The sequence below is a fragment of the Podarcis vaucheri genome (genome assembly GCF_965113315.1).
Source record: "Podarcis vaucheri genome assembly, chromosome: 5".
Classification (NCBI taxonomy): Eukaryota; Metazoa; Chordata; class Lepidosauria; order Squamata; family Lacertidae; genus Podarcis; species Podarcis vaucheri.
In genome coordinates this window covers 43,505,228-43,528,818 of record NC_138763.1, presented here as the reverse complement: position 1 = coordinate 43,528,818, position 23,591 = coordinate 43,505,228, and the positions used below count along the sequence as shown (strand labels likewise).

Below are 23,591 nucleotides of genomic sequence, written 5' to 3'. Positions count from 1 at the left end.
AGGGAGGGAGGGAGAAAACTGGGGAGGGATTTCAAGGGTCACGAAACACAATTACCTGCCACTCCCCTTGGATCCCTGCCCATATTTTACCAAGACTACTATGATATCCTCAGCACATTTTTTCACATATAACTCAATCCTGTTTTTCCACTTCTCTCTGACCCCTCCCCACAAAAAGAGAATAAAAGCAATGCTGTCAGCAGGACAAGAGTGAGGACAAGAAAATGCACAGGACTCCACTTCAGCATCCTGCTTCTTCCTAGAGAAGCATCCTTGAGACAAACTTTTTGATTTTGGTGGCCCTGTTCTGTAAACCGCCTATGGTGCTGGCATGTTTTGCCTTTCACCTCAGAACAGCTGACACAGGCTGTGTCTGTCAGCGAGGCTGTTTACTCATTCAAGTGGAGTAACGCCTGTGGAAAGGAGATACCTGCAGGAGTACAGGTCCTGAGAAAAGGTGGCAGAGGTGCCCTGAGGCGGGTGGCCAAGTAATGGAGGGAAGCAAAAGACAAAACTGGTATTTTGGAGAATGAGTGTGTTGTTGTGGTTAGAGTGTCAGACTAGGAACTGGGAGACCAGGGTTCTAGTCCCTACTTGACCATGAAGCTTACTGGGTGACACTGGGCCAGTCACAATCTCTCAGCCTAACCTACCTTATAGAATTGTTGCAAGGATAAAATGGAGGGGGAGGACTACGTATGCCACTTTGAGCTCCTTGGAGGAAAAGTGAGGTATAAATGTAATAATAAAATAAAAACAGTCAAGATATATATATGTGTGTGTGTGTGTGTGTGTATTCTTTTTTGTTGTCTAGCTCAAGCAAGAAGAAAGACCATTCTTACTATGCTACCTCTGCAGGAACTGTGTGAGAAGAGGGAAGCTACACATCCTTGAGCATATGCACTGAGTTTAGGAGCAAACTGCCTGTCAAAATGCTAGTCCAGTGGCAGAAAGTTCCAAAATGACGTCTGTGCAGGTGCAGAACCCAAGTACAGAACTGCCCAGAGAACATGAGGAACAAGGGGGGGGGGACCTGGGGGACAATAATCATGCAATTGTGGGAGGCTTAGAGGAAACATCAGCCAGGAAGCTGGGCAAGAAATCTATCCTATCTCTCCAACAAGAGAAAACAGCAAAATGAAAGCTCCTGACTCCACCCAGGTACCAGTAAGTCCAGTGCCACCTAGCGGCTAAACTATATGATGACACTATCCACACGCAAGCAAATTTGCCCAATCCTTTATTCACTCAAAGAATTTGAGAAAGGGTTTCTTTTAAGTGCATCTTCCCCAAAGCCCAAGCGGTAATGTCCTCATACACTTGATTACTGGTAGCGAATTACATAGCATTCTACACGTCAGAACTGATAAATGCAGAACTGATCTGTACTTACCTTTCAGCTCTTGCAGTTCCAAGTGCAGGCTGGACATTTTGCAGTCGCAAAACTCCAGGTTTTCCAAAGTCTCCGCTCGCCCAGGCCCACCCTGTGGCTGCTCCAGCATTGTGCTGAGCTCCGCACGGGTCTTGCTGTAAACATCCAGTTCTCGCTCCAGTTCCTGGATACGATTCAGCAGGAAGAGGCAAGGAGATGCACCTCTAGGCTCGTCGCTGCTGCCTGGTCTCTCTTTGCTCCCTGGCTGCAGCTTGGCAGGAGCTGGGCTCCTCCTCTGGCTGCTGGGAGGTGGAAGCGGTGCTGGCCTGGACGGCCTCACAGAGGTTGGCAGAGTCTGAGAGGGAGGTGTAGTTTTGGGGCTGTGGCCTGCAGGCGAATGAAGTGAGGCAGAGACTGGGGTGCTAGGCCGGGGAGGCGGTGGCCGCAGCACCTTCCTCCTCGGTGGAGTGTGTTGCACTGAACCGCGTACGATGTCCTTCTCAGAGCTGAAATCCAGGATGGAAAAGTGCCGGGAGGTGCTATCGTGCTGGGGGGTGCCGCAGCTGCCATGGCTAATGGGGCCTGCCAGGCTCTGCTCAAACTGAGCCAGCTGCTCTGTCAGTTTGGAATCGAGGTCTCCACAGCTCTCCCCATGGAGCACCCCTTGGGGGCGCTCGGCCCGAGCACCACGACAGACAGGCCAAGTGTCCAGGCCCTCATGGGTCCCACTAAAGCTGGAAGAGCGGGATTTGGGCTTCCGCCGCTGGATGTCCACATAAGCAGCCAAGTCCTCACAGCGCATGTTCTTGTGGGCCTCTCTGTCCCACTCCAAGGACTTGCAGGCCTCTGAGTGGCTCCATGAGGTCCTTGAGCTCTGGTTGGACTCTGCATTACTCACCTGACCACAGAGTTGGCCCTTTGGCTGGAGAGCAGGCTGAGGTATGAAGGAAACTCCATTTACGGCTTGGATAGAGTCCACCGAGGGAGAGCTTGACCTATCTGAGGGAAAAGATTCCAGGCAGCCTTCATTTGGGCGGCTGAGCATTTCATTCTCTTTGAGCTCAGAGTCCAAATGGTCTTCATGACGTACAGCAAGGTGGCCAGGATTCTCCTCAGTGCAGGCCAGGCTCTGTCCAGGTTCCTCCCATATGGCAGGAGGACCTGCTTTGGGGCTGCTGACCACCTCAGAGTCCATGTCCTTTGGCAGACACCCGGATTCCCATTTCTCCCTAGATTGAGGACTACTCTCCTCCAACCTCACAAACCTGTGAGGGAAGATCCCACGTCTCCCTCGAAGCTCCCCCTCCAGCCAACCATCTTCCAGGACTTCCAGAATCCGAATCCTGTCTCCCACCTCAAAGTCCAGCTCTGCTGACTCCAGGGCTTGGAACTGATAGAGAGCGATCCCATAAGGCCCCAGAAACTCCTCACCGTCACTCCATGCCTTCTCCTCAGGCTGAGGGTATGTTCCTTTTACCCCATTAACGCTGTGGATTTCTGAGGTCCCAGGCTCCTCAGGACCAACCTTGGCTTTTAGCGGACCCAAAAGCTCTACGAACCCCTCAGGGAAGATACCTTGGCGACCCCCAAGCTCTCCTTCAAACCATCCAGGCTCGGGGATCCCCACAATGGTAATCATATCCCCTTCCCGGAAGTCTAGCTCCTCCTCCAGCTGGGCTGAGAGGCTCATCAGCGCCCGGGCCTGGCCCAGGGCATAGGGTGGCATCTCCAGGGTGGTGCCATAAGGCGATCGAGGGCCGAAGGCTGAGAGGCAGAGTTCTCGCACGCATGATGAGGGGAAGAAGCCTCTGGCTCCCAAACAGCTTCGGCCTTGGGGCCAAGGAGAAGACGCAGAACCATCCAGAATCACTAGGTCTCCTGCAGGGATAAAGGATATGAAGTCAGGGGATTTCTAAGGTGTCACCTACAGCACTCCCTTGCTTAGAACCCGTCTAACACTAGGCGATATAAGTAACCCCAAAGCCACAAGGGCTCACAGCAATCTAGATGACACTTGCCAACAATGGGCATCGCAGGGATAGGAAAGGTGGGCCATGGCTACTATTCTGGGCACTTTCTTGCTGTTCTAGGTGCTCAGAGCGCAACCCCAGGCATGGCAAGTCCAACAGAGCATGAAGTTGCCAGCAGTAAAAGCCTTTGGAACGTTGTAGCCGGAGTTCTGGGGAAGAAGACACTAGGAAGGGGGCTTTTGGAGAGAAGGACCAGGCTGAACAGGCCCCTCTTTGACTACCCAATGGATTCCACCAGTACCTCTCTGCAAGCTGAGGCTGCCAGGCTCCTGGGAAGTAAAATTGCTGGTGCAAACAAACAGCTTTTCTCCTTGTTTCAAAGCAGGAACTTCCATGGGTTCCACAAAGCTGCTGGGAAACTGTCCTAGAATGAGAGAGAGAGAAAGAGAGAGAGAGAAAGAGAGAGAGAGAGAGAGAGAGAGAGAGAGAGAGAGAGAGAGAGAGCACACTGTCAATAGCAGGAAAATGTTCCCGTGGACACAGATTACACAAGTGCCTCTGCACCAATACATCCCACTGTTCTCTAGGACATGCAAGCATCTCTTTCCAGGGACTCAGCAAGATTGGTAAAGAAAAAGTTTTATATGCATTGTATATGCAATATAACACCATGGTACCAGATGGCACTGTGGAGTCTAGTCTTTCCCAACTGGATTTCCAGTATGAGTTTACAATGCGTTTAACTGAATCGCTTCTTTGACATGTCTATATCCAGCCCAGGGGTCTGTAATTCTCAATGAACCACCCTTCGTTAGGCCAACCAAAACGTCACAAAATAGCACGTAAGCTTTCAAGTTCTACAGGAATCCTCAAAAGGGGTGAAGAACTTTTTCCCTTTCCATCCAGCCAAATGAAGATTTCTGAAGAAAACTGTAAGATTTAATTTGAACTAACCTTTCTGAATGGCCTTGTTTAATATGTTTTGTTCTTTCTTGGAAAATGTATCTTTTATAAAAGACCCATCCATCATGATGTGTGTTCTTTCAATGAATCCACCCTATTCCTGTGGCTGTAATTTGTTTTAACTGTTTTTAATACTGAATTTTAAGCTGTAACCCACTCTGGGACTTCTTGATGATGATGGACTGGTATTATTATTATTATTATTATTATTATTATTAGTTGGGAGCCTGTCTTGGTAAGCCAGGAGGCCGATCCAGATGTCAGAATCCATTCAATACAAAGGCCACATCCTAGCACCTAGACAGCTGTAGGATCCCAGACCTGCAGGATCCTCTTCTCTCCAATGAATAAGCTTTATTTTACTCCAGTTTAAACTTCAGCATTGAGAACAAAGTTGAAATGATCCATTTTATTTTAATGCATTGAACAGATTACTCCACAGCATGTACCTGGAACTTGAAAGGATTTTGAATTGAGGTGATGAAAATCCCTCTATGCTGACATGTTACCTCCAGCTAAGAAGGCCTTGCAAAACCTCCATGTTTTGCAATGGAAGGAGGCAAGACAGGACTACTACTACAGATCCGGCTTTAAGCTTTGCCCTGCGGTGCACGCAGGACGAAAGTCCTGAGGGAGAAGGAAAGGAAAGCTTGAGAATGGCACCCTCTCCTGGCCATAAAGCATTCTCTCTCTCTGGTACATCTCATTTACACTGGCAGTTGCTGGACGGCTATACAGCTTGCTTCAGGCTCAGTCTAAGGATTTACAAAAGGAGAAGTGAGATTCTCAAGCTCTGGTGACCTGCATCCTGCCACCTTGACAAGACAGCAGCCACTTTGATCATGCCACAGGAATGTGGACAAGCTTAAAAGTAAAGGGACCCCTGACCATTAGGTCCAGTTGTGGCCGACTCTGGGGTTGTGGTGCTCATCTCGCTTTATTGGCCAAGGGAGCCGGCGTACAGCTTCCGGGTCATGTGGCCAGCATAACTAAGCCGCTTCTGGCAAACCAGAGCAGTGCACGGAAACACCGTTTACCTTCCCGCCGGAGCGGTTCCTATTTATCTACTTGCACTTTGAGGTGCTTTCGAACTGCTAGGTTGGCAGGAGCAGGGACCGAGCAATGGGAGCCCACCCCGTCGTGGGGATTCGAACCGCGACCTTCTGATCAGCAAGTCCTAGGCTCTGTGGTTTAACCCACAGCGCCACCCGCGTCCCACAGTGGACAAGCTTAGAGCAGTGAAAATGATGAGGGAGAGAGAGCAGGGACTGGCGCTGCATCTTCTTCTTTCCCCAGGGCTGAGGGCAAGAGACTTCTCCCCAAGTGGCCAATTGCTAATGACAAAAACTGGCACAGCCAGGGGAGATGTACACTTCCACTGGCAGAGACACCAAATGAGCCTTTTCAAGGCACAGATCAAAAGGTAGCTCTCAAGGGAAGACCCAGCACTGCAACCAGGACACCAACTGGCTTCCTGGTTTCAGTGCTTTGCCATCTGCTATACTGGTCAGGGCCCTATTGTCATGCTAATCCCACAATAGGAGAACCCTGAGTATGTTGAGACGCGTATCTTTTATTAGACTGGCTGGCTTGTTGAAGGAAACAGAAAAGGGAGTAAAGCAAGCTTTTGGACATAGATGATAGGTTCCAGCTGAAGGTTTTGAAGACCTTATGACTGCATACAGAGGCCACATCAGACCACTTCATGTGGCGGCTGCTCGTATAGTATCTACATTCGTGTGTAGTTTGTGTGTAGTTCACCAAGTTCATAATCGAGCCTATTTCCTTCATGGCACGATAAATGAATATCACACAGGGAGCTCTTATTCTAGTGCATTAGTAAATGCAAAATTGACCCTCAACTCCTTAACTGTGTTGTTTATCCCTCATCTTCTGGAGAGACTGCTGGGGCCACCAAGTACTTGGCTGGTATATTCAAAGCTCCCAAATAGAAGGGGGGGCATTTACATAGTTTTAATCCCCACACACCCTGAGTTTTGCTTCATGCTGGCTTGCTTCTAATCCAACCATTCCTATGAGCCCAGCGCAGGCCTTTTGACTCCCACCTGTGACTCCTTCCTTCTTCCCAAGGAGCCAGAATTCGTCTATGACTGCCAACACTTCTATGACATCCCCCACAAACAGCGGCAACTCTTCAGAGACACTGGGGCAGAAGTCAAAGACAGCCCGTACCACAGAGCCTGCCTCCATCATTGGGATCTGCAACGAAAGGATACAGAGTCAAGGCCTGGGAAACAGTTGTGTCATGTCACAGACTGCAAGGGGAATTTCACATAGGAGCAGAGATTCAGGAGCACTAAGCAACTCCAGAAGTAGCATGGAGGTTTGCATCAGTCTGGATACAATGGGAATGGGGAATGTATGACCCTCCATATTTTGTTGGGCTACACCTCCCAATGTCCCTGACCACAGTGACCAGGGCTTATGGGTGTTGGGAGTCTAACAACATCTGGAGGGACACATGCTTCCCATTCCTCAGATACAAGACCACATTTGCGTAGTACTGCAATCATTTGCACCCTAAACCCGTGTGGCCATCCTGTATCTCAAGTTCAGTGCAAGGGAGCTTCATATGCTCTATCTTCTCAGGACTGAATGGAGCCGCCACTAGACTGCTATCCTTTCCTACAAAGTGACCCTCATTCTCAACAAACACTTCACAGGAAGAAGTTAGACTTTGTCTCAACGACAGTCCATTCTGACTCCTATTTTTTTGACCTGATTCTGTCCTACCCTTCTTTTCTGCTTACGTTAGCTGGTAGGGTATGAGACTCTTAGACACAGGCTCCTGGGTTGAGCAAAAGGTTCCTGCATTGCATTGCAGGGCGTTGGACTAGGTGAACCTTGTGGCCCCTTCCAAAATTCTGTGATCTATTATCCTTTTCAACGTTTCTTGTATGTTGACCTTCAGCCCCTCTCCACTCATTTTTCCCATGCTTTGCCTTTGAAGATTAGTTCTTGGTGAGTTTAGCTATTCCTCCACCCTGTTGCAGCTTCACTTTTGGCCTTGGATGGATTGGGTGGCAACCTCCATATCTTATAATTACACGCAGCTGCCAGTTGTATAGCTAGGGACTGGGAAGCAGTGGGGGTGGAGAACCATAGGTCAATGGAAGACCACTTATTTTGCATGTAGAAGGTTTCATCCTGGCACCTCCAGATTTATTTATTTTGTGATACAGTACCTGATGGTGGGAAAGGGCCTCTGCCTGTGAGCTTGAAGAGGCCCTGCCAGTCAGAGCAGACAATACTGGACTAGGTAAGACAATGAGCCTGACCTGGTATACAGGGGCTGACAACATCCCTATCTGGTACAGGTTCTTGATACTGAATCTGACCCAGCTTCCACCAAGCCCTGGGATCCTGCAATGCCTCCTGCAAAGATTCTCCTACAGTCCAAACTGCCTCGATAATTCACAGGGAGCAGTGAACTTCGTTGGTAAAATGCCATCCAGCTCGGAGGGCTGCTCTCCATCAACTGTGTTACAGGAAGGGCCATTCGTCCTTGTCAATGTATTTATATTTCACATTTCCCACAAGTAAATCTGTGCTCAAAGCAGATCACACACAAAAAACAAAGTCTAGCTGCAGTACAAAATACTACGTTAAGTACAAAATACAACATATAATATCACAGCAACATAACGCTAAGAAAGTAATAATTAGCTCAGTTGGTTAGAGCATGGTGCTGATAACACCAAGGCCACAGGTTTGATCCCTGTAAGGGACTGCTGCATATCCCTTCATTACTGGACGAGATGATCCTCAGGGTCCCTTCCAGCACTACAATTCTATGATATACAGTGGTACCTCGGGTTAAGAACTTAATTCGTTCCGGAGGTCTGTTCTTAACCTGAAGCACCACTTTAGCTAATGGGGCCTCCCGCTGCTGCTGTGCCGCCAGAGCATGATTTCTGTTCTCATCCTGAAGCAAAGTTCTTAACCTGAGGTACTATTTCTGAGTTAGCGGAGTCTGTAACCTGAAGCGTATGTAACCTGAAGCATATGTAACCTGAGGTACCACTGTACATATACCGTAATTAGCAGTTCATTTACCATATATAAACATTTAAGTAAGCATACAAATAGGTCAAGTTCAAGTATCTATTTGGACTTCATTGCTGAGTAAGTGTTTCTTCCCAGCCCCAAACAATTTTGCACTTGTAAATGGAACAAACAAAACAGGCACTTTCTTTTTTAGCAATGTGAGGGGAGAAAGAAGCACAACACTGGTGCTAGAAAGCCACTCTGAAAACATTCATAGTCCAGACTGTGTGTCAGATCCAGACAGCACTATCAGGACTTTATTTTTATTTCTCTCTTTTTTTTAAGGAAGGGAGGATTGCACAGGTAAGTCCAAAGTATCAGCTGGGACAAATATCATAAAAAGAAGAAAGGTGAGTGACCCTCGTTCATAGATGGTGTGCAAGCAGATCGGATACTGTGATAGGAAAGAGATAATCAGGCAAGCGACCTCAGTCCCACCACTGAACAGGCTCCTCCTCCAAAAGATACACTGTTTGGGCCGGCATTTTCCAAATGACCAGACCACTAGAAAGTTTGTTGTGAGAAGGCAATGGAAGTGGTGGGCAGTGAGGGGGGTAGCCATTCTGGACCATTCCCCCAAGCTCCAGAATCAGGCTGTGTGAAAGGAACCAAGAGTGCAGGGTCAGAAGAAGGAGGAATTCCTGTCAGGAAGGGACAGCAAGATGGAACGGAAACTTAGCATTTCCCTGACGCACAGAAACTGGGCTCTGGGCTGCCACCAACCAGCGAGCTATGTGCAAATGGTGACAGGCACAATCTATACAAAACCCAGGAAGCAAACCTCTATATTGCCACTTAAAAAAGGGGGGTCCTCCTGACCCTAGTAGGGTGAGCAACTTTTTTACAGATTCCTGCTCCTTCACCTGCAACAGCAACTCGATCAGCAGATGTTAGCAGGTGGTAAGGCTGATCCCAACACTATGCAAAGGTTTATTTGCTGTTTCTGCACACCAAACTGCTGTTAAAAGCACAGGAGGGTCGGATGCTCTTTCAGGTCAGGTGGCAACCCTATGCTCAGTACCTTTAGAAAAGAGAAAATCAGCTCTATCCCAGGGCACTTAATGGGGGCAGGGGTAAGCCCTGTATGCCAGGGATACAGATGCCTGAGCCCCATATATTGTGATAGCTTATATACTGACATAGCTTTGATTCCTGCATTGGAGCAGGTTAAGACTAGATAAATTTGGTGTCCCTTCCCACACTATATTTCTATGATTCTACTCCCCATTGCTACCAACATCAGAAATCGACAGACACAGAAAACATGGTTACACATTAAATGACACACTTGCCTTTTCTCAGGCAATGAAGAGTACCGTATGCTACCCCCCCCCACAAAAAAACCCCAATACCCCCCTGTGTTAAACATGCACCTCAGAGCAATGTCCAGGGCACTAGGTGCTTAGATTTGGGGAGGAACAATTGGGATTGTTTTTATAGAAGTGTGTGCATAAACCCATAATACAGGATGGATGAGCGAAAGAGCTAGAGGGAACAAATGTGTTTTGCTGATGGCATTGGTTTTTTATTATCAGGCAGGCACTAGCAGCTTCACTCATGGCAACAATGTGAAGCTGGCATTTCTCAAAAATGCTGCCTTGGCAATTCCCAGTGTTTAAGCCCCAGGCAAACCCAGAAACATGCCATAGGCTACACTTCAAATGATATTCTCAGGCTGCAGAATATGTACACTGAGTTCTTCCCCGGACCTCTATGGAGCACATCAGATCAACACTTCCCACCCCACCAACCTGTAGACTTGCTACAGGTATTTATCCTAGAGCATCAATAGCGACTGGGACCATTTCCCTGCATGTCTCCTGTGTCTTAAAACCACAGGAAAAATGAGAAGTGCTCACTTGCAAAACGGGGTGATGAAGTTTCAGATTCTGATGCAAAATGCTGTCTATTAAGGCAAGTCAAGGAAGCAGCACAAGTTAAATGTTATACTGTACCTCTACCATTTCAGTACAAATGAATGCTGCAAAATAGCAATGCTTATCCTTCAATATACGGATCTGAGCTCAAAGTCAATAAAATGCTGCTGCTGCTGCTCTGTAGAAGGAAAAGGAGCAAACTAACAAATTTCTGCAAGCTGCATGTTCTTATAGCTCCCACATCCCTCCATGAAGTCTGTGTTTTCCAGTTGTCAAGAAAGAAACTGTATAGACCAAATTCTCAAGTATCATGCCTGTGAAGCTGTGTAAACACTTCAGTTTACTCTGCTTCCAGTGGTTTGGAACATACAATGTTAGCTGCAATACACACCTGTCCTGCATCTTATGATATTTTTTATGAAATACTGAGTTTTTATAAGTTTAGCCCAAGTCAGCTTTGATGTGAATTAAGAAAAAGAAGGATCTATCTGTGTTTTAAGATGGCAATGTGTACACAGCTGAAATCTCTCAAATTAATGTCCTGAAGTTCTTTGAAACAATTTAAACTGCCCAACAGGGTTCCATTCAGTCATTCTGTTTCACTAATCCTTGTTCATGAGTGTCTAGAAATCACCACTACAGACACAAAACACCAGTGGCATAGCGTGGGGGGTGCAGGGGGGGCCGGCCGCACCGGGCGCAACATCTGGGGGTTAGGGGGCGCAAATCCACGGGTTAGGGGGCGCAAATTACTTGCCTTGCCCCGGGTGCTGACAACCCACACTACGCCACTGCAAAACACTTCCATGAAGTAGCATGCTAAACCTTAATTATTCACTATACGGCAGGAACAAAAGACATTCTTTGTCCATTTGTCTTAATGCAGGAATCTGTTACATGCTAAGAAATCTCAGCCCACTTTGCACTGAGGGATGATTAAGCACAAGCCACACCTTGTGTCTGTCTTGCCTAGAAAACTGCATAGGCCAAAAGTGTTTGTTTGTTTGTTTGTTTTTTGCAATAACATGCTGCAATGTAGAGAAACCAATGTTTAAACGGTCTTAAAACGCAGAGTACAAATTAACACAACCTGTCACAAATACAGCCCAACATCACAAGGTGCAATCCAGGACAGAACAGGAGTCCCTGGCAGATTTGGACAAACACTCACCAAAGCATCTGACAGACTTTGAAACAGGATAGGATAAAAGATCTGGAATTTGAGATGGTAGAAAAAGTAAGGAGAAAGGAACCACCATATAGATTCAGACTGAAATTGAGATATAGGATATGAGATATAGGCAGAGAAAGATAGTGTTATTTACAGTATGTTTATATATAAATGGAAGAGCTGCAGCTCAGTGGTAGAGAACATGTTTAGCACGCAAAAGTCCCAAATTCAATTCCTGACATCTTCAAGTTGAGCTAGGAAAAATTCCTGCCTAGAACCATGGACCACTACTGTCTCTCAATGCAGACAATACTTAGCTAGATGGACCAATGGCTGGCTCTCGGCATAAGCAGCTTCCCTTTCCAAGGAGGAAAGGTCTCCTCCACTACTGTAAACTGATAGGAATCATATCCCCTTCCTCAGAACAGAATTTGTTGTGGCTGTCAAGAAAGGTAGGGAAAAACAATTGGGGCTGAGACAATGGGGATACTTTGGCATGCCTTGTGGAAAGCAATTAATAAATAAAACAAACAAATTAATGATAATTGGATTTGGGAGCAGTTCCAAGCCTGCAATGAAGCATAAGTTACGCTGATTCCCCTGCACTCAAGGGGTTCTGATCCATAATAGCAATAGCTACTGTCTTCCAAGTGCCACTAGACTCAGGTACACCCTCATCCATAATACACCCAGGTAAAGAAGGCGCAGCTTCTGGTTCGACATTTTCACAGCAGCTGATGCAGCAGGATGAACGCGGAGGAAGGAGCCCTGGTGATGCTCCCGATTAGAAAAAGTTCAGTCAGCTGGACAAGGCATGTGGGTGTTAATGAGTAAAGAATGTCCTAAATGAAGGAGGAGGAGGACTGCTGAGATAAAGCCAGGACATTCCTTCAGTTACTATAGGCCATGGGGAAGGAACGTGTTCAAAGGGCAGCAAACAGCAAGGGCACACTCTACATTCTCTACCACACTCTCATGCGTAAGGTCTTCAAAATAAGAGAAAGAGGGTCCACCACAAATGCAACACAAACCATCCCTAGTTCTGGCAGTGAGGGCGGGGAGAATAAGCAGGCAGAAACCTGGGATTCTTTCCCTCTTGCGAGATTATTTTAATGCACTGTGGAAAGATCTCCTCCACTTCTGGCGGGCTGACTCAAAAGGGCTTGCTTATTCCACGACCGGGATGACAGCGGAGTGTTGTCTTCTCAGGAACATCTGCCTGCCAAGCCTTGCTCTAAACTTGTGCCTGGAGGGAGGAAACAACCTTCCAGCTCCATCCGGGCTGCATCATCAGACAGCCCTGCCTTCTGTCCCAAACAGCAAACTGTTCCCAGATTCCGTGCTTGGAGCCTCCTCCCCTTGGCCAGCCATATCCGTGCCAAGTGTAACAGCCCTGCGCACGCTGCAGCAGGAGGCAACGATCCAAGGGAAAGCGTTTTCACCCACCCACAGGCCTGGGGTCACGGATGAGTCACACGCCTTGCTGGCTTGCCAGCACCGCTCCCCTTTACCTCTGGGAGATCTGCAACTGAACGGAGATGATAAAGGGAAATGGATCTACAGTAGAAATCCATCTAACACAGCAGTACAGGGAGGCCTGTTAAGTCAGCTAGAAGCCTCTACTCTCTTAGCAGGCCTCCATGTGGCAAGGTTCTCCTGCTTCCAGTCCCCTCAGTGTCCAACATGGTGTAGATATCTCTCTTGTTCTTTAACTGCTTCTGGAGGAGGAGGAATCCCAGCCACATGCTGCAGCATGCACAGAAAGGAAGCCAGCGCAGTATATATCGCCAGTATGGGAAAGCCAAGCCCATGGCCTGAGCAGCCAAGTTAAACAAATGCTGTATGAAAGAGCCAGCTACAACCAGGGCTGAACGTGAGGCTGTTCAAACTGCACTTGGAACCACAAGTTGGGGGGAATTCTAGCACAAGTCATCTGGATAGCCATGGTTGGAAATATAATGCTGGACTCAGGGCTATATTTCTAGAAAAAGACATGCCAGAACTCACCATGAACGGCTCCCTTATTCTCCTCTAATGGCAACGGTGCCCACCTGAGAGGCGCCAGAACTGAGTTTCGGTGAGTTCCCGCTGAAAAAAAACACCCCTTGGGTTGAGGCATCATCAAGAAGTACCTGAAGCTGTATTGCTGTCGTCTCCTTGTTAGTTTGCCCCCAAAAGGGGAGATTACAGAATAGTTGGAGAGATTATCAAAGTGATGTTATTTTTTTTTAAAGGAAGGTTTTGAGCACCTCTTGTACAGGACATAGGATCTCTCTTTACCTCAGCTAACCGCCTTTGTAAACCAACCCCATCTGTCACTGAAAGACAAGGGCCTGAATCTGGAGCAACAGCGGACGCCTGCAGTTCTCCAAGTATCCTGTCAACATCCGAGAACAAGACAAGCTGAAAGTGATCCAAGCAGCAACAACAAGAGGTTGTCAAGGAGACCTCAGACTTGGACACTCTCACAACTGTGGCTTCCAAGCTGGACCAGAGAGGAAACAGCTTCACAAATGTGTCACAGCAGCCCGTAGATTTCTCTCCTTCTGGGTGGGCCATATCTGGGGGCATCTGCTGTTCCTTCTTCGGCAAAAACAGCAACAACCCTCCTGGGTCAACACTCCAGGACTGATAGATAGGAAATAATTGCTTGCCACATTAACCAACATAGCATGAGGAATAAGTCCAGCTAATTTCAGCATGATGTTTCAGCCACCTGTGCTCTAACCATGACCCCAAATTCTTGAAGATCTCAACTCCCTATGTATTAGAAGGAAAGGGTTAGAGCACCCAGGAGCCCCTGAACCAAGGGCCAAAGTCTGTATAAGGCAACTCCTTATAGTTTTCAGGTGCCATCCAGATGTTGCTCCCATCCTCCCTGACCATTGCCTTCATAAACTGGGACTGGTGGGAGTTATAGTCCTACAAGTTACCTATCCCAACCAACCAGCAACCTTTCAGCAAGGCCAGTGGGCTGGATTATGGTACCTTGATGCTAAATATCTTGTTCTTCATTCCTGATCAGATCCTAATATTTGAGGAAGTGCAGAACAACACACAAAATGTCTGGCAACACCAACAGAGAGCCCTTATGCCCTGCTACACATTCCTACCTCCAGCAGTCTCATGTTTAGAAATGCTTATTTTTAGGGCTACATTTCCCCATCCATCCTGGCTCTTACAACTGACTCTTGTTTTTATTTTGCTTTTATTTGTCCAGTCATCTTTTTTTAAACCCAGTTTATACCGCACTGCCAGGAAAGAACAATGATACACTCACCATATGGCTGAGCCCACCCCACTGACCTAGATAGGAAGGCCACAGAGACACAGGGCTGAGAAATAGCAAAGGGAGATGCCTCTTCCACAGCAGGGAGTCCTAAGCAGTGACAGAGTCTCATGCGGGATAAGGACATTTTCCCACCCGGGGAAATAATGGCTCAATTTGCCCCTCAATACATAAATCGTAATAACAGACTTGAAACTTTTAGGAGGGAGTGCTCCTTTGCAGCTACTAGTGCTAGGGTAATCTCCCACCAGGCTCTGTGTCACAAAATTAATACCAAATGTATTGCTAAGTCAGACCTAAGATCTTGCATCACTTAAGTGCCAAAACCAGAAAATCAAGGGTTTCACAAGTACAATGAAGCCTATGTTCCCCATTCCACCGATATTCCGCTCCATACAACTGGACCTAATTTTCTCAGAGGGGCTGATGACTCAACTGTACAGCAATGCTGCTAGAAACTGGAGGATGCCAAGGGAGATCCTCAGCTGCAGATTTGATGCAAGCAGGAAAGATGGTGCAAGTAAGTCCCTGTCATCGTTTTTCATTTACAGAGAACATTCAAAAGGTACCATCTACCCTGGGCAGTCTAGGGACGCAGGTGGCGCTGTGGGTAAAAGCCTCAGCACCTAGGGCTTGCCGATCGAAAGGTCGGCGGTTCGAATCCCTGCGGCGGGGTGCGCTCCCGTCGTTCGGTCCCAGCGCCTGCCAACCTAGCAGTTCGAAAGCACCCTCGGGTGCAAGTAGATAAATAGGGACCGCTTACTAGCGGGAAGGTAAACGGCGTTTCCGTGTGCGGCTCTGGTTCGCCAGAGCAGCGATGTCACGCTGGCCACGTGACCCAGAAGTGTCTCCGGACAGCGCTGGCCCCCGGCCTCTTGAGTGAGATGGGCGCACAACCCTAGAGTCTGGCAAGACTGGCCCGTACGGGCAGGGGTACCTTTACCCTGGGCAGTATATTTAAGAAAGCCAAATCATGCATCTTCAAAGCCTACCTCATGTGGCAGCTTCACTGCATCCTTCTAGCACTGATGAGGGACCGTATCCCAATGAATGCCTTAAGCCTTTAAATTTGGGCTCTCTCTGAGTGTCACTCTGAGTCTGCAGCAGCTTGTTTGGCTAGTTCATGACATACATGTACTTTGGCTCTGCTCCTGAAATGCACTGAGAATCTATTCTCTTCAACTTTTGGGTACAAAGCCTGCCACTTAGTTTCTATCTGCGTGGGCACCAATGTGTCAGTGGTGAAGCTGAGTGTTCCATCACAGGTACAAACTACCATTGCAAACAATCCTGAAGCAGACCGAGAGTGAAATGCTGAACTGTACTTTGTGCCCATGACAGAGCATTCAGAAAAAGATAACCACTTCCACATAGGCAAGACTCCACGAGAAACGCCAGCTCAGGCAAAAAAGGTGGGTCACCAGCCATGTGGCCCAGAATCACATCAATGAATGAAACTAAGCATTATGGAGCAGTATATAGTTTTACTTCTGTTGATAACTGGCTCTTGGAGGCTCTTGGAGCTTGCCTAGAGGCAGCACATGTTCCTAGATACAAGTTATATATTCCCTTCCCATCTGCAATCACCTGGATTTTAAAAGCCACACCACAAACAGGTGACATCAGCACATACAACCACAGGAAGCTACTGATGATAAGCAGGGGAAGGATTTACCAAACTCAAGGCAGAACTAGCTTTGTCATCCATGCTCCTCCTCCTACATAGTTCTAAAGCAATCTCCTCTCCTGTGCTGTCATGAAAACGTGAGTTCACTCTGGTGAGAAAGCTCAATGGTATAGCTTTCGCCCATACTAAAAACAACTGATCATAAATCTACAGATGGAGCTACCTGCACCTGACTTAGGAACAAAGACCTGCCGGTAGCTTTTGGGTGACAAAATTCAGTGCCAATTTGTGTGCTGGCTCTTCTCAAAGTCCTGATTGGACAATGGCTACAAAATCAAGGTCATGGTGCTATTGAAACCAACTGGGCAGTGCAATCCTAGGTATGCTTACTCAGAAGTAAGTTCCACTGCACTCAGTGGATCTTACACCCCAGATCACAGCCTGCATTTCAAGAGCTTGTTTACTTGTGGCGAGAAAACATCTCCACATACCGCAGTGTACTGAAAGTCTCTTAGAAAAAAAATCAGAGAGAGAGATGGGGCATGTTATAAACACACAGTGCAATGCAATGTGACTATTTTGAACGCCTATTTAATAACATGTAAGTACCCTCAACAATACTGTCAAATCCCTTAACACTTCAAAGGGTTAACTTAAGAGAAAGGGGAAAAATGAGGATGGGGAGAAGAGAAAGGATAAGAAAGGAACACAATAACTCAAAACCTGTTTACCTGGAAGAAAATCAGCCAGCCTAACTGGCTTCCAAGTCAGTATACTTAGGGTTTAGGAGCACAGCACATCCATAAGCCAGCTAGTGCAGCACTGTCAGCTATGACTAGCAGTAATTCTCCAATGTATGACTCAGATATAACGGGAGTCAAATCAAAAACTTTACCTACGTAGCACATGAGCAGTTCCTTTATGCCAATAAGTAGTTTTGCAGTCGAAATCTGAAAGCCATGGAGAGACACAGTAGGCAAGACTCTTGAGAGCACCGGGCCAGTACAATTCACCCAAATGACTTGTGCATACTAGAGAAAACATTTATGGAAGTTGTGGGTGACAACACCAGGGGAAATGGAAAACACGTTGTGTGCTGAGTTCAGACATGAGAGACTTAACACAAAGACAAAAATGTGCTTTAGTGCAATGCAACAACTTTTACAGCATGTGTCAAAAAAAAGGGGAGCAGGGAGAAGAAACTTGCGAGAGACAGATCAGTGGGATCATGAAACTAGCCAGGGGGCTCAGTTCAGTCTGGGTTTTCTTTTTCATGCACTGTGTTGGGAGAGCTATGGGTTAGCAATATTTTAAATAAGAAATTAATAAAGCCCCTCCCTTCTACACAAACAAAAGCAAGGTGGCTGTGGCAAATAAGTAAAAGGTAAAGGTACCCCCTGACCATTAGGTCCAGTCACTGACAACTCTGGGGTTGCGGTGCTCATCTCGCTTTATTGACCGAGGGAGCCAGCATACAGCTTCCGGGTTATGTGGGCAGCATGACTAAGCCACTTCTGGTGAACCAGAGCAGCGCACGGAAACGCCGTTTACCTTCCCACCGGAGCGGTACCTATTTATCTACTTGCACTGGTGTGCTTTCGAACTGCTAGGTGGGGAGGAGCAGAGACCGAGCAACGGGAGCTCACCCCGTCGCGGGAATTCGAACCACCAACCTTCTGATTGCCAAGCCCTAGGCTCTGTGGTTTAACCCACAGCACCACCCGCATCCCACATGACTATAAGTAGACCCTTGTAAATCCTTAAAAGGGCCCTAATAACGAAGGAAGTGGGGGTTCAGATAATAGCTGGGATGAAGGACACTGTGTGACATTTGTCCAGATAATACAAGAAACGTTGCAAGAAGGCTAGTGCCTATTTAATAACGGACAAAGTTGGGAACTGACAGTGTAATCCTATGGCTATCTACTCAGAAGTAAGTCCCACTTAAGTCAGTAGGAATTCCTCCTGGGTAAGTGCCTACAGCACTGCAGCTGAAGATGGGTCACATGATGGAATGGGGGCTCTACAAACCTTTTAATGACATAAATGTTTTCATCTGCCCTTAAGGGTTTTCATACCCTTAAGAATGGCACTGCTGGAAACATTCAGAGCGTTGATCTCCGTAAGGACGTGAATAAGCATTGTTGCTTATTTGGTGCTGAAAGCCTAATGCTTACTTTAGGGCATCTTGGCAAAAGTGCTGCAGCGAAGATTTAGGAAATAGTTGTACTGCTGCTCTCAGCACTGGTGTGGCCCACCCTGTAGGCTTGACAGCTGCTCTTCGCAGCATGTCCATATGGCAGAAATGCCCCCAAGGTCTTATGAAACAGCTTGAGCCAAGCAAGGCCAGCACCAGCTAAAGCTGCACGCAAGCACAGAGGAGAGCGCTTTACGTGGGCGCCGGTGACACCGTTCTTTCCACAGCGAGAGGAAACTTGTCCTGAGGAACGCGCTCAGCAGAGCTTTGTGGTGAGGCCTACATCTCTTTGCAACCCTATCCCTTCCAGACTACTTGCAGGCTCCCTAATTCTGAAACTCAGGTTTAAGAAACCCAGAATTCACTCTTCCAGCATCCTATACGCTGCTATGATCCTTTTCTAGTTAGATTAAAATATTAGGCCATTGAATAAGCAACAGCTGAGCTACAGCTCCTTTCCTCAGCCTTTTGCCAAGGAAATGACAAGCACAGGGAATATGAAGAGACTAAAAGCAGCATTGCAAGGAATGTAAAACTGAAGTCGCTCAGGCTCTGTTCACAGGTTGTAGAATTCCTACATGCAAGTCATATATAGTAGCATGCAATGATTCTACACACAAGCGCAGGTCTGGCTTCAGATTTTTTGGGTGGCATGGGCACAAGGTGGGCACCCCCAGTGCCAACTGCAGTCCCCATGCCACAGTCTCTCCCTCACACACTTGTGAATGAACCTTGGTGCTGCCACCAGCTTCTCCCCCTGTGGTTGTAAGTGAGGGGGCTGACCCCAGTGTGGGTGCCAAGCTATCTTGCACCCTTGGTAAGGCTAACTACTTGCAGCAGCAGCACCACTCAAAAAAATTGCTAACTTCAGTTTTCAAAAGCAGGTGTCTTGTAAGGTAAAGGTAAAGGTACCCCTGCCCGAACGGGCCAGTCTTGACAGACTCTGGGGTTTGTGCGCCCATCTCACATCTATTGGCCGGGGGCCAGCGCTGTCCGAAGACACTTCCGGGTCACGTGGCCAGCGTGACAACGCTGCTCTGGCGAGCCAGAGCCGCACACGGAACGCCGTTTACCTTCCCGCTGGTAAGCGGTACCTATTTATCTACTTGCCCCGGGGGGTGCTTTCGAACTGCTAGGTTGGCAGGCGCTGGGACCGAGCAGCGGGAGCGCACCCCGCCGCGGGGATTCGAACCGCCGACCTTTCGATCGGCAAGCCCTAGGCGCTGAGGCTTTAACCCACAGCGCCACCCGCGTCCCTTGTCAGGTGTCTTGTACAAATGATAAAATTCTTCAAAATATAAAACTACAATATTACCAGAAATTTATAAGCTATAACAAAAACTAATCTGTATAAAACTGTGCTCCACAAAGGTCAGTACTGCACCCCTTTGAGAGCTGTGCCTGAGGCAGCTGCCTAGTTTACCTAATGATAGTACCAGCCCTGGCTTATTTTCATTTATTTATTTTTATTAAATTTATATACCGCCCTCCATCACAAAATCTCAGGGCGGTTCACGGAATAAAATGCGGAATAAAAACAATTAAATAAGTAAAAGAAAACAGCAAAACAATAACCCCCCTTCCCACAGACACATTAAAAAAGCCATAGAATATTAATCAGCCCAAGGCCTGGTTGAAAGCATCTAAAGATGTATAATACAGGTGACAGGCAAGCCTCTCTGAGGAGAGCATTCTGCAAACAGGGAGCCACTGCAGAAAAGGCCCCGCTCTCGTGTTGCCACCCTCCATACCTCTTGGAAGATGAGCGCAGAGTCCAGAGTCAGTTTATATGGGGAGAGGCTCTGTAAGGAGCAGCTACGACCATCACATAACCCCATAAGTAAGTGTGGGGGAGTTAGTGACTACAGGAGCACTCCACTGAGACACCCATAACAGGTGGCCTGTATGTGGGCTAGCCAGGGTGCCAGCCCCAGTAGGACCTCCCAGGGCACCTGAGCACTGGCAGATGCCACAGTATGATGCCAGGGCTGCACACACAGGTTGTCATCTACACACAGCAATTCCCACACAAGTGGGATCACATTTGCACTTGAGGACAACATAATTGATGTGCAGGAATTTGGTAATGTGTGAAGCAGGTTCCAGGGCAGAAAGATATGTATCTAAGTTGCACTGTCCCATGCTATTCCCAAGATGCAATTAGGTGACATTTTAAATACTGATTTTAAACTAATTAGAACATGATAGATGTTCAGTAGGAATTGCTATCCCGCGATGTGCAAAAAATGAGTGCTGGACTGTGACCCGAATCCACGGTGAACTCCACGGTGGGCTCAATGTACATTCCATTACGTTAAAAGGCAAATTGCCTGGAATATGGAGGGCTCAAGAGACCCACCTACTTGTTCCAGGGAGGTTCTTAGGAGTGAGAAGAATCCAGAGGAAGGCTGCAATGTTGTGTTGGGCAGGAGAAGAATGTTCTTATTTGCTGAAATGTTTCACTTATCCCATCCCAAAGATGCAGGGCAGATACACAAAAAAGTATGCACAATCACAACTAATAACAGACAAGAAATGGCAGTAAAGTGGTACCACAGTTTAAGAACAGCCCTGTTTACAAACTATTCGGATTAAGTTTGTAAACTGAGGTACCACTGTAGCTCTAAATCTTGGAATCGCTGCTCAATATACAGTGGTACCTCGGTTTCTGAACAATCCGTTCCAGAAGTCTGTTCTTAAACCAAAACCGTTCTTAAACCGAGGTGTGCTTTCCCTAATGAGGCCTCCCACCGCCGGTGCCCTTCCAATGTTCGGATTCCATTCTTAGACCGAGGTAAAGTTTGCAAAGCGGGACACTACTTCCGGTTTTGCAGACTTCGTAAACCGAACACTTCGTAAACAGGGCTGTTCTTAAACCGAGGTACCACTGTACATATAACAAACAAACAAAAAAACCATACACACAAACTCTTTTACCTTGTTTGGTCGAATTTAGCTGTTACCCGATAGCTTATAGTAGATCTCCAAACAACAAGAAAGCTCTTCCTGCTTCTAATATTTGAGCATCTCTCTACATACCTGTTTCTAGAGTCTAACCACAGGATCACACACACACACACACACACACACACACTTCTCAAAAACCCCAAAAGATTCTGATGTAACTTTTCCTTCTGTAAGAAAAGGCCGTCCCATGAGCATCAACTGTCATACTGGAATCCGCCCTACGGGGCATGTCAGTCATGGGTCGTCTGTACTTGGGTGAAGGAGGGTCGGAATGAGCAGCCAGAGTCAGACCCGCTAAATAACGATGCTGTCCCCAGAATTCCTATATAGGGTGTTGTCACCTGGGGGCGGGGAGCAAACCAGTGTTCCTAAGGAGTACGGACCATCTCCAGTAGCCAAAAGCAAGATCGTCTGGGTGCGATCCAGACCAGGACCGAGGAGGACTACCAGGGGGTAAGACCCCTGGACCCAGGGGAACTGTGGGAAACCATGGTGATGTCCTGGGCGCGCGAGGGCGCGCGTGCTGCCTTAGGGAAGCCTCCTCCGATTCCGAAGCTCAGCCTGGCGTCCCTAAGCCAACGGGGCGGGATGAGTGGGGAGCCGGCCAGGATAGCAACCCGTGATCTCCCGCAGCGGATGGGGAGACCAGTTGCCCACGCAGCTCAAGCCGCGGAGGGAGGAGCCGGGGCCGCGTCGGAGAAGTTTCCACACGAGCCCCGGGGGCAGCGCTTTCTCGGGCGGACGGGAACGAAGTGGAAGCCCCGACGGCGCGGAGGGAAGGGGGCGCCCCGGCCGGGCCCTTCCCGCTGTCGCGATGTCTCCCTCTCGGCCCCTACCTGTTGCGCGGTCCCTGCAGCCGTCGCAGCCCCGGCAGATCGCCCTCTCGCCTCGGCCCCCAGGAGCCGCCGCGGCCCGGAGCTCAGCTCCGCCCCGGCCCCAGTCGCCGCCCTCCGCAGCCGGCTGTGCTCTGAGCGCCCCCTTCCAGCAAGCGGGTGCAGCTGGGGCCGGAATCCCGCTCTCGGAGCCAGCGAGGCAGCCGTTTCCCACGGGCAGGGGGCATTGGACCAGGCAGAGGCGTGTCCATTGCTGGAGATCTGGAGGCCAGGGGCGAGCTGGGGCCGGCCAGGGGCGTGGAGGCACTCTGCACATGCTCTGCTCCCTGCGCTGAGTTTCTTTGCCTTGCACTGAAAACTAATCCCAGGGCTTATAAATCTTGGAAGGGATCCCTGTGTTTTCCCTCTTTCTTTAGCATCCGCCTTTGCCATCTTTTTCGAGTCCCAAATGAGTTGGGAAGAAAATGTATAATTGCCGTTAAAACCGAGAACTCTGCATTCGAAACTTTGCAGTAAAAACGCTGCACGTTCTCCAAGCGCTGGAGAAATCACATCTTGCACAAGCCAGTTAAACAAGTAGACAAGTTTGCTTTATGCAGCTGTGGCTGGGATCTAAGACATGGCCCGTGGGGTTTTTGACTATTTTCTTTGAACAAGAGGCTCCCTCCCTTCCCCCGCCTATGCCGTTTCTCCCCAGCTGCTTTTTAAAGCCTGCTTTCTTTCGGAAGTGGTTTGCTACGCTGCATGGAAGGCTGCTGCTGCTTCAGAGAGAACAACCAGAAAGGAGCCTGGGAAGAGGCAGAATGGGGAAGTGACATAGCTCAGCTGTAGCACATCTGTCTTCTGTGCAGAAGTGTCCCAGCTTCAGTTCCAGGCATCTCCAGGTAGTTTGCAAAGTTGAGATGCATCACATTATTAATTTACTTCCCTCACTGAGACCAGAAATCATCTTCTGCCTTTCTTAGCAAATGCCAGCTCAGGGCATTTGTGCATTGCCTGGCAGGATTCCATTAAAATGGTAGTGTTCCTGAACTGCGTATTTGTGCCTGGTACCATGTTCTGCACACACAAAATGCAGAGTCTTGGCATTCAAAACTGGGTTGCCCATGGTGCCAAATTTATTACAGAACAGAACCCTGATTGTAATCTATGTAACTGTCTGAAATATGAGAAATGCAGTGGTACCTCGGGTTAAGAACTTAATTCGTTCTGGAGGTCCGTTCTTAACCTGAAACCGTTCTTAACCTGAGGTACCAC

General features: G+C 48.1%; 1 protein-coding gene across 1 annotated transcript in view; it reads right to left on the bottom strand.

Annotated features, from left to right (window-relative positions):
* The window catches only part of DNMBP (dynamin binding protein), a 50,757-nt gene extending 28,300 nt beyond the window's left edge, over positions 1 to 22,457 (bottom strand). Inside the window, exons 1-4 of the mRNA XM_082224961.1 lie at positions 22,338 to 22,457; positions 6,372 to 6,525; positions 3,644 to 3,766; positions 1,394 to 3,250 (exon numbers count right to left, since the gene is read on the bottom strand). Coding sequence (XP_082081087.1) covers positions 1,394 to 3,250; positions 3,644 to 3,766; positions 6,372 to 6,519 — 2,128 coding nt within the window. The 5' untranslated portion in view covers positions 6,520 to 6,525; positions 22,338 to 22,457. The remainder of the gene's footprint in view (positions 1 to 1,393; positions 3,251 to 3,643; positions 3,767 to 6,371; positions 6,526 to 22,337) is intronic.
* Between the last annotated feature and the right edge of the window lie 1,134 nt (positions 22,458 to 23,591).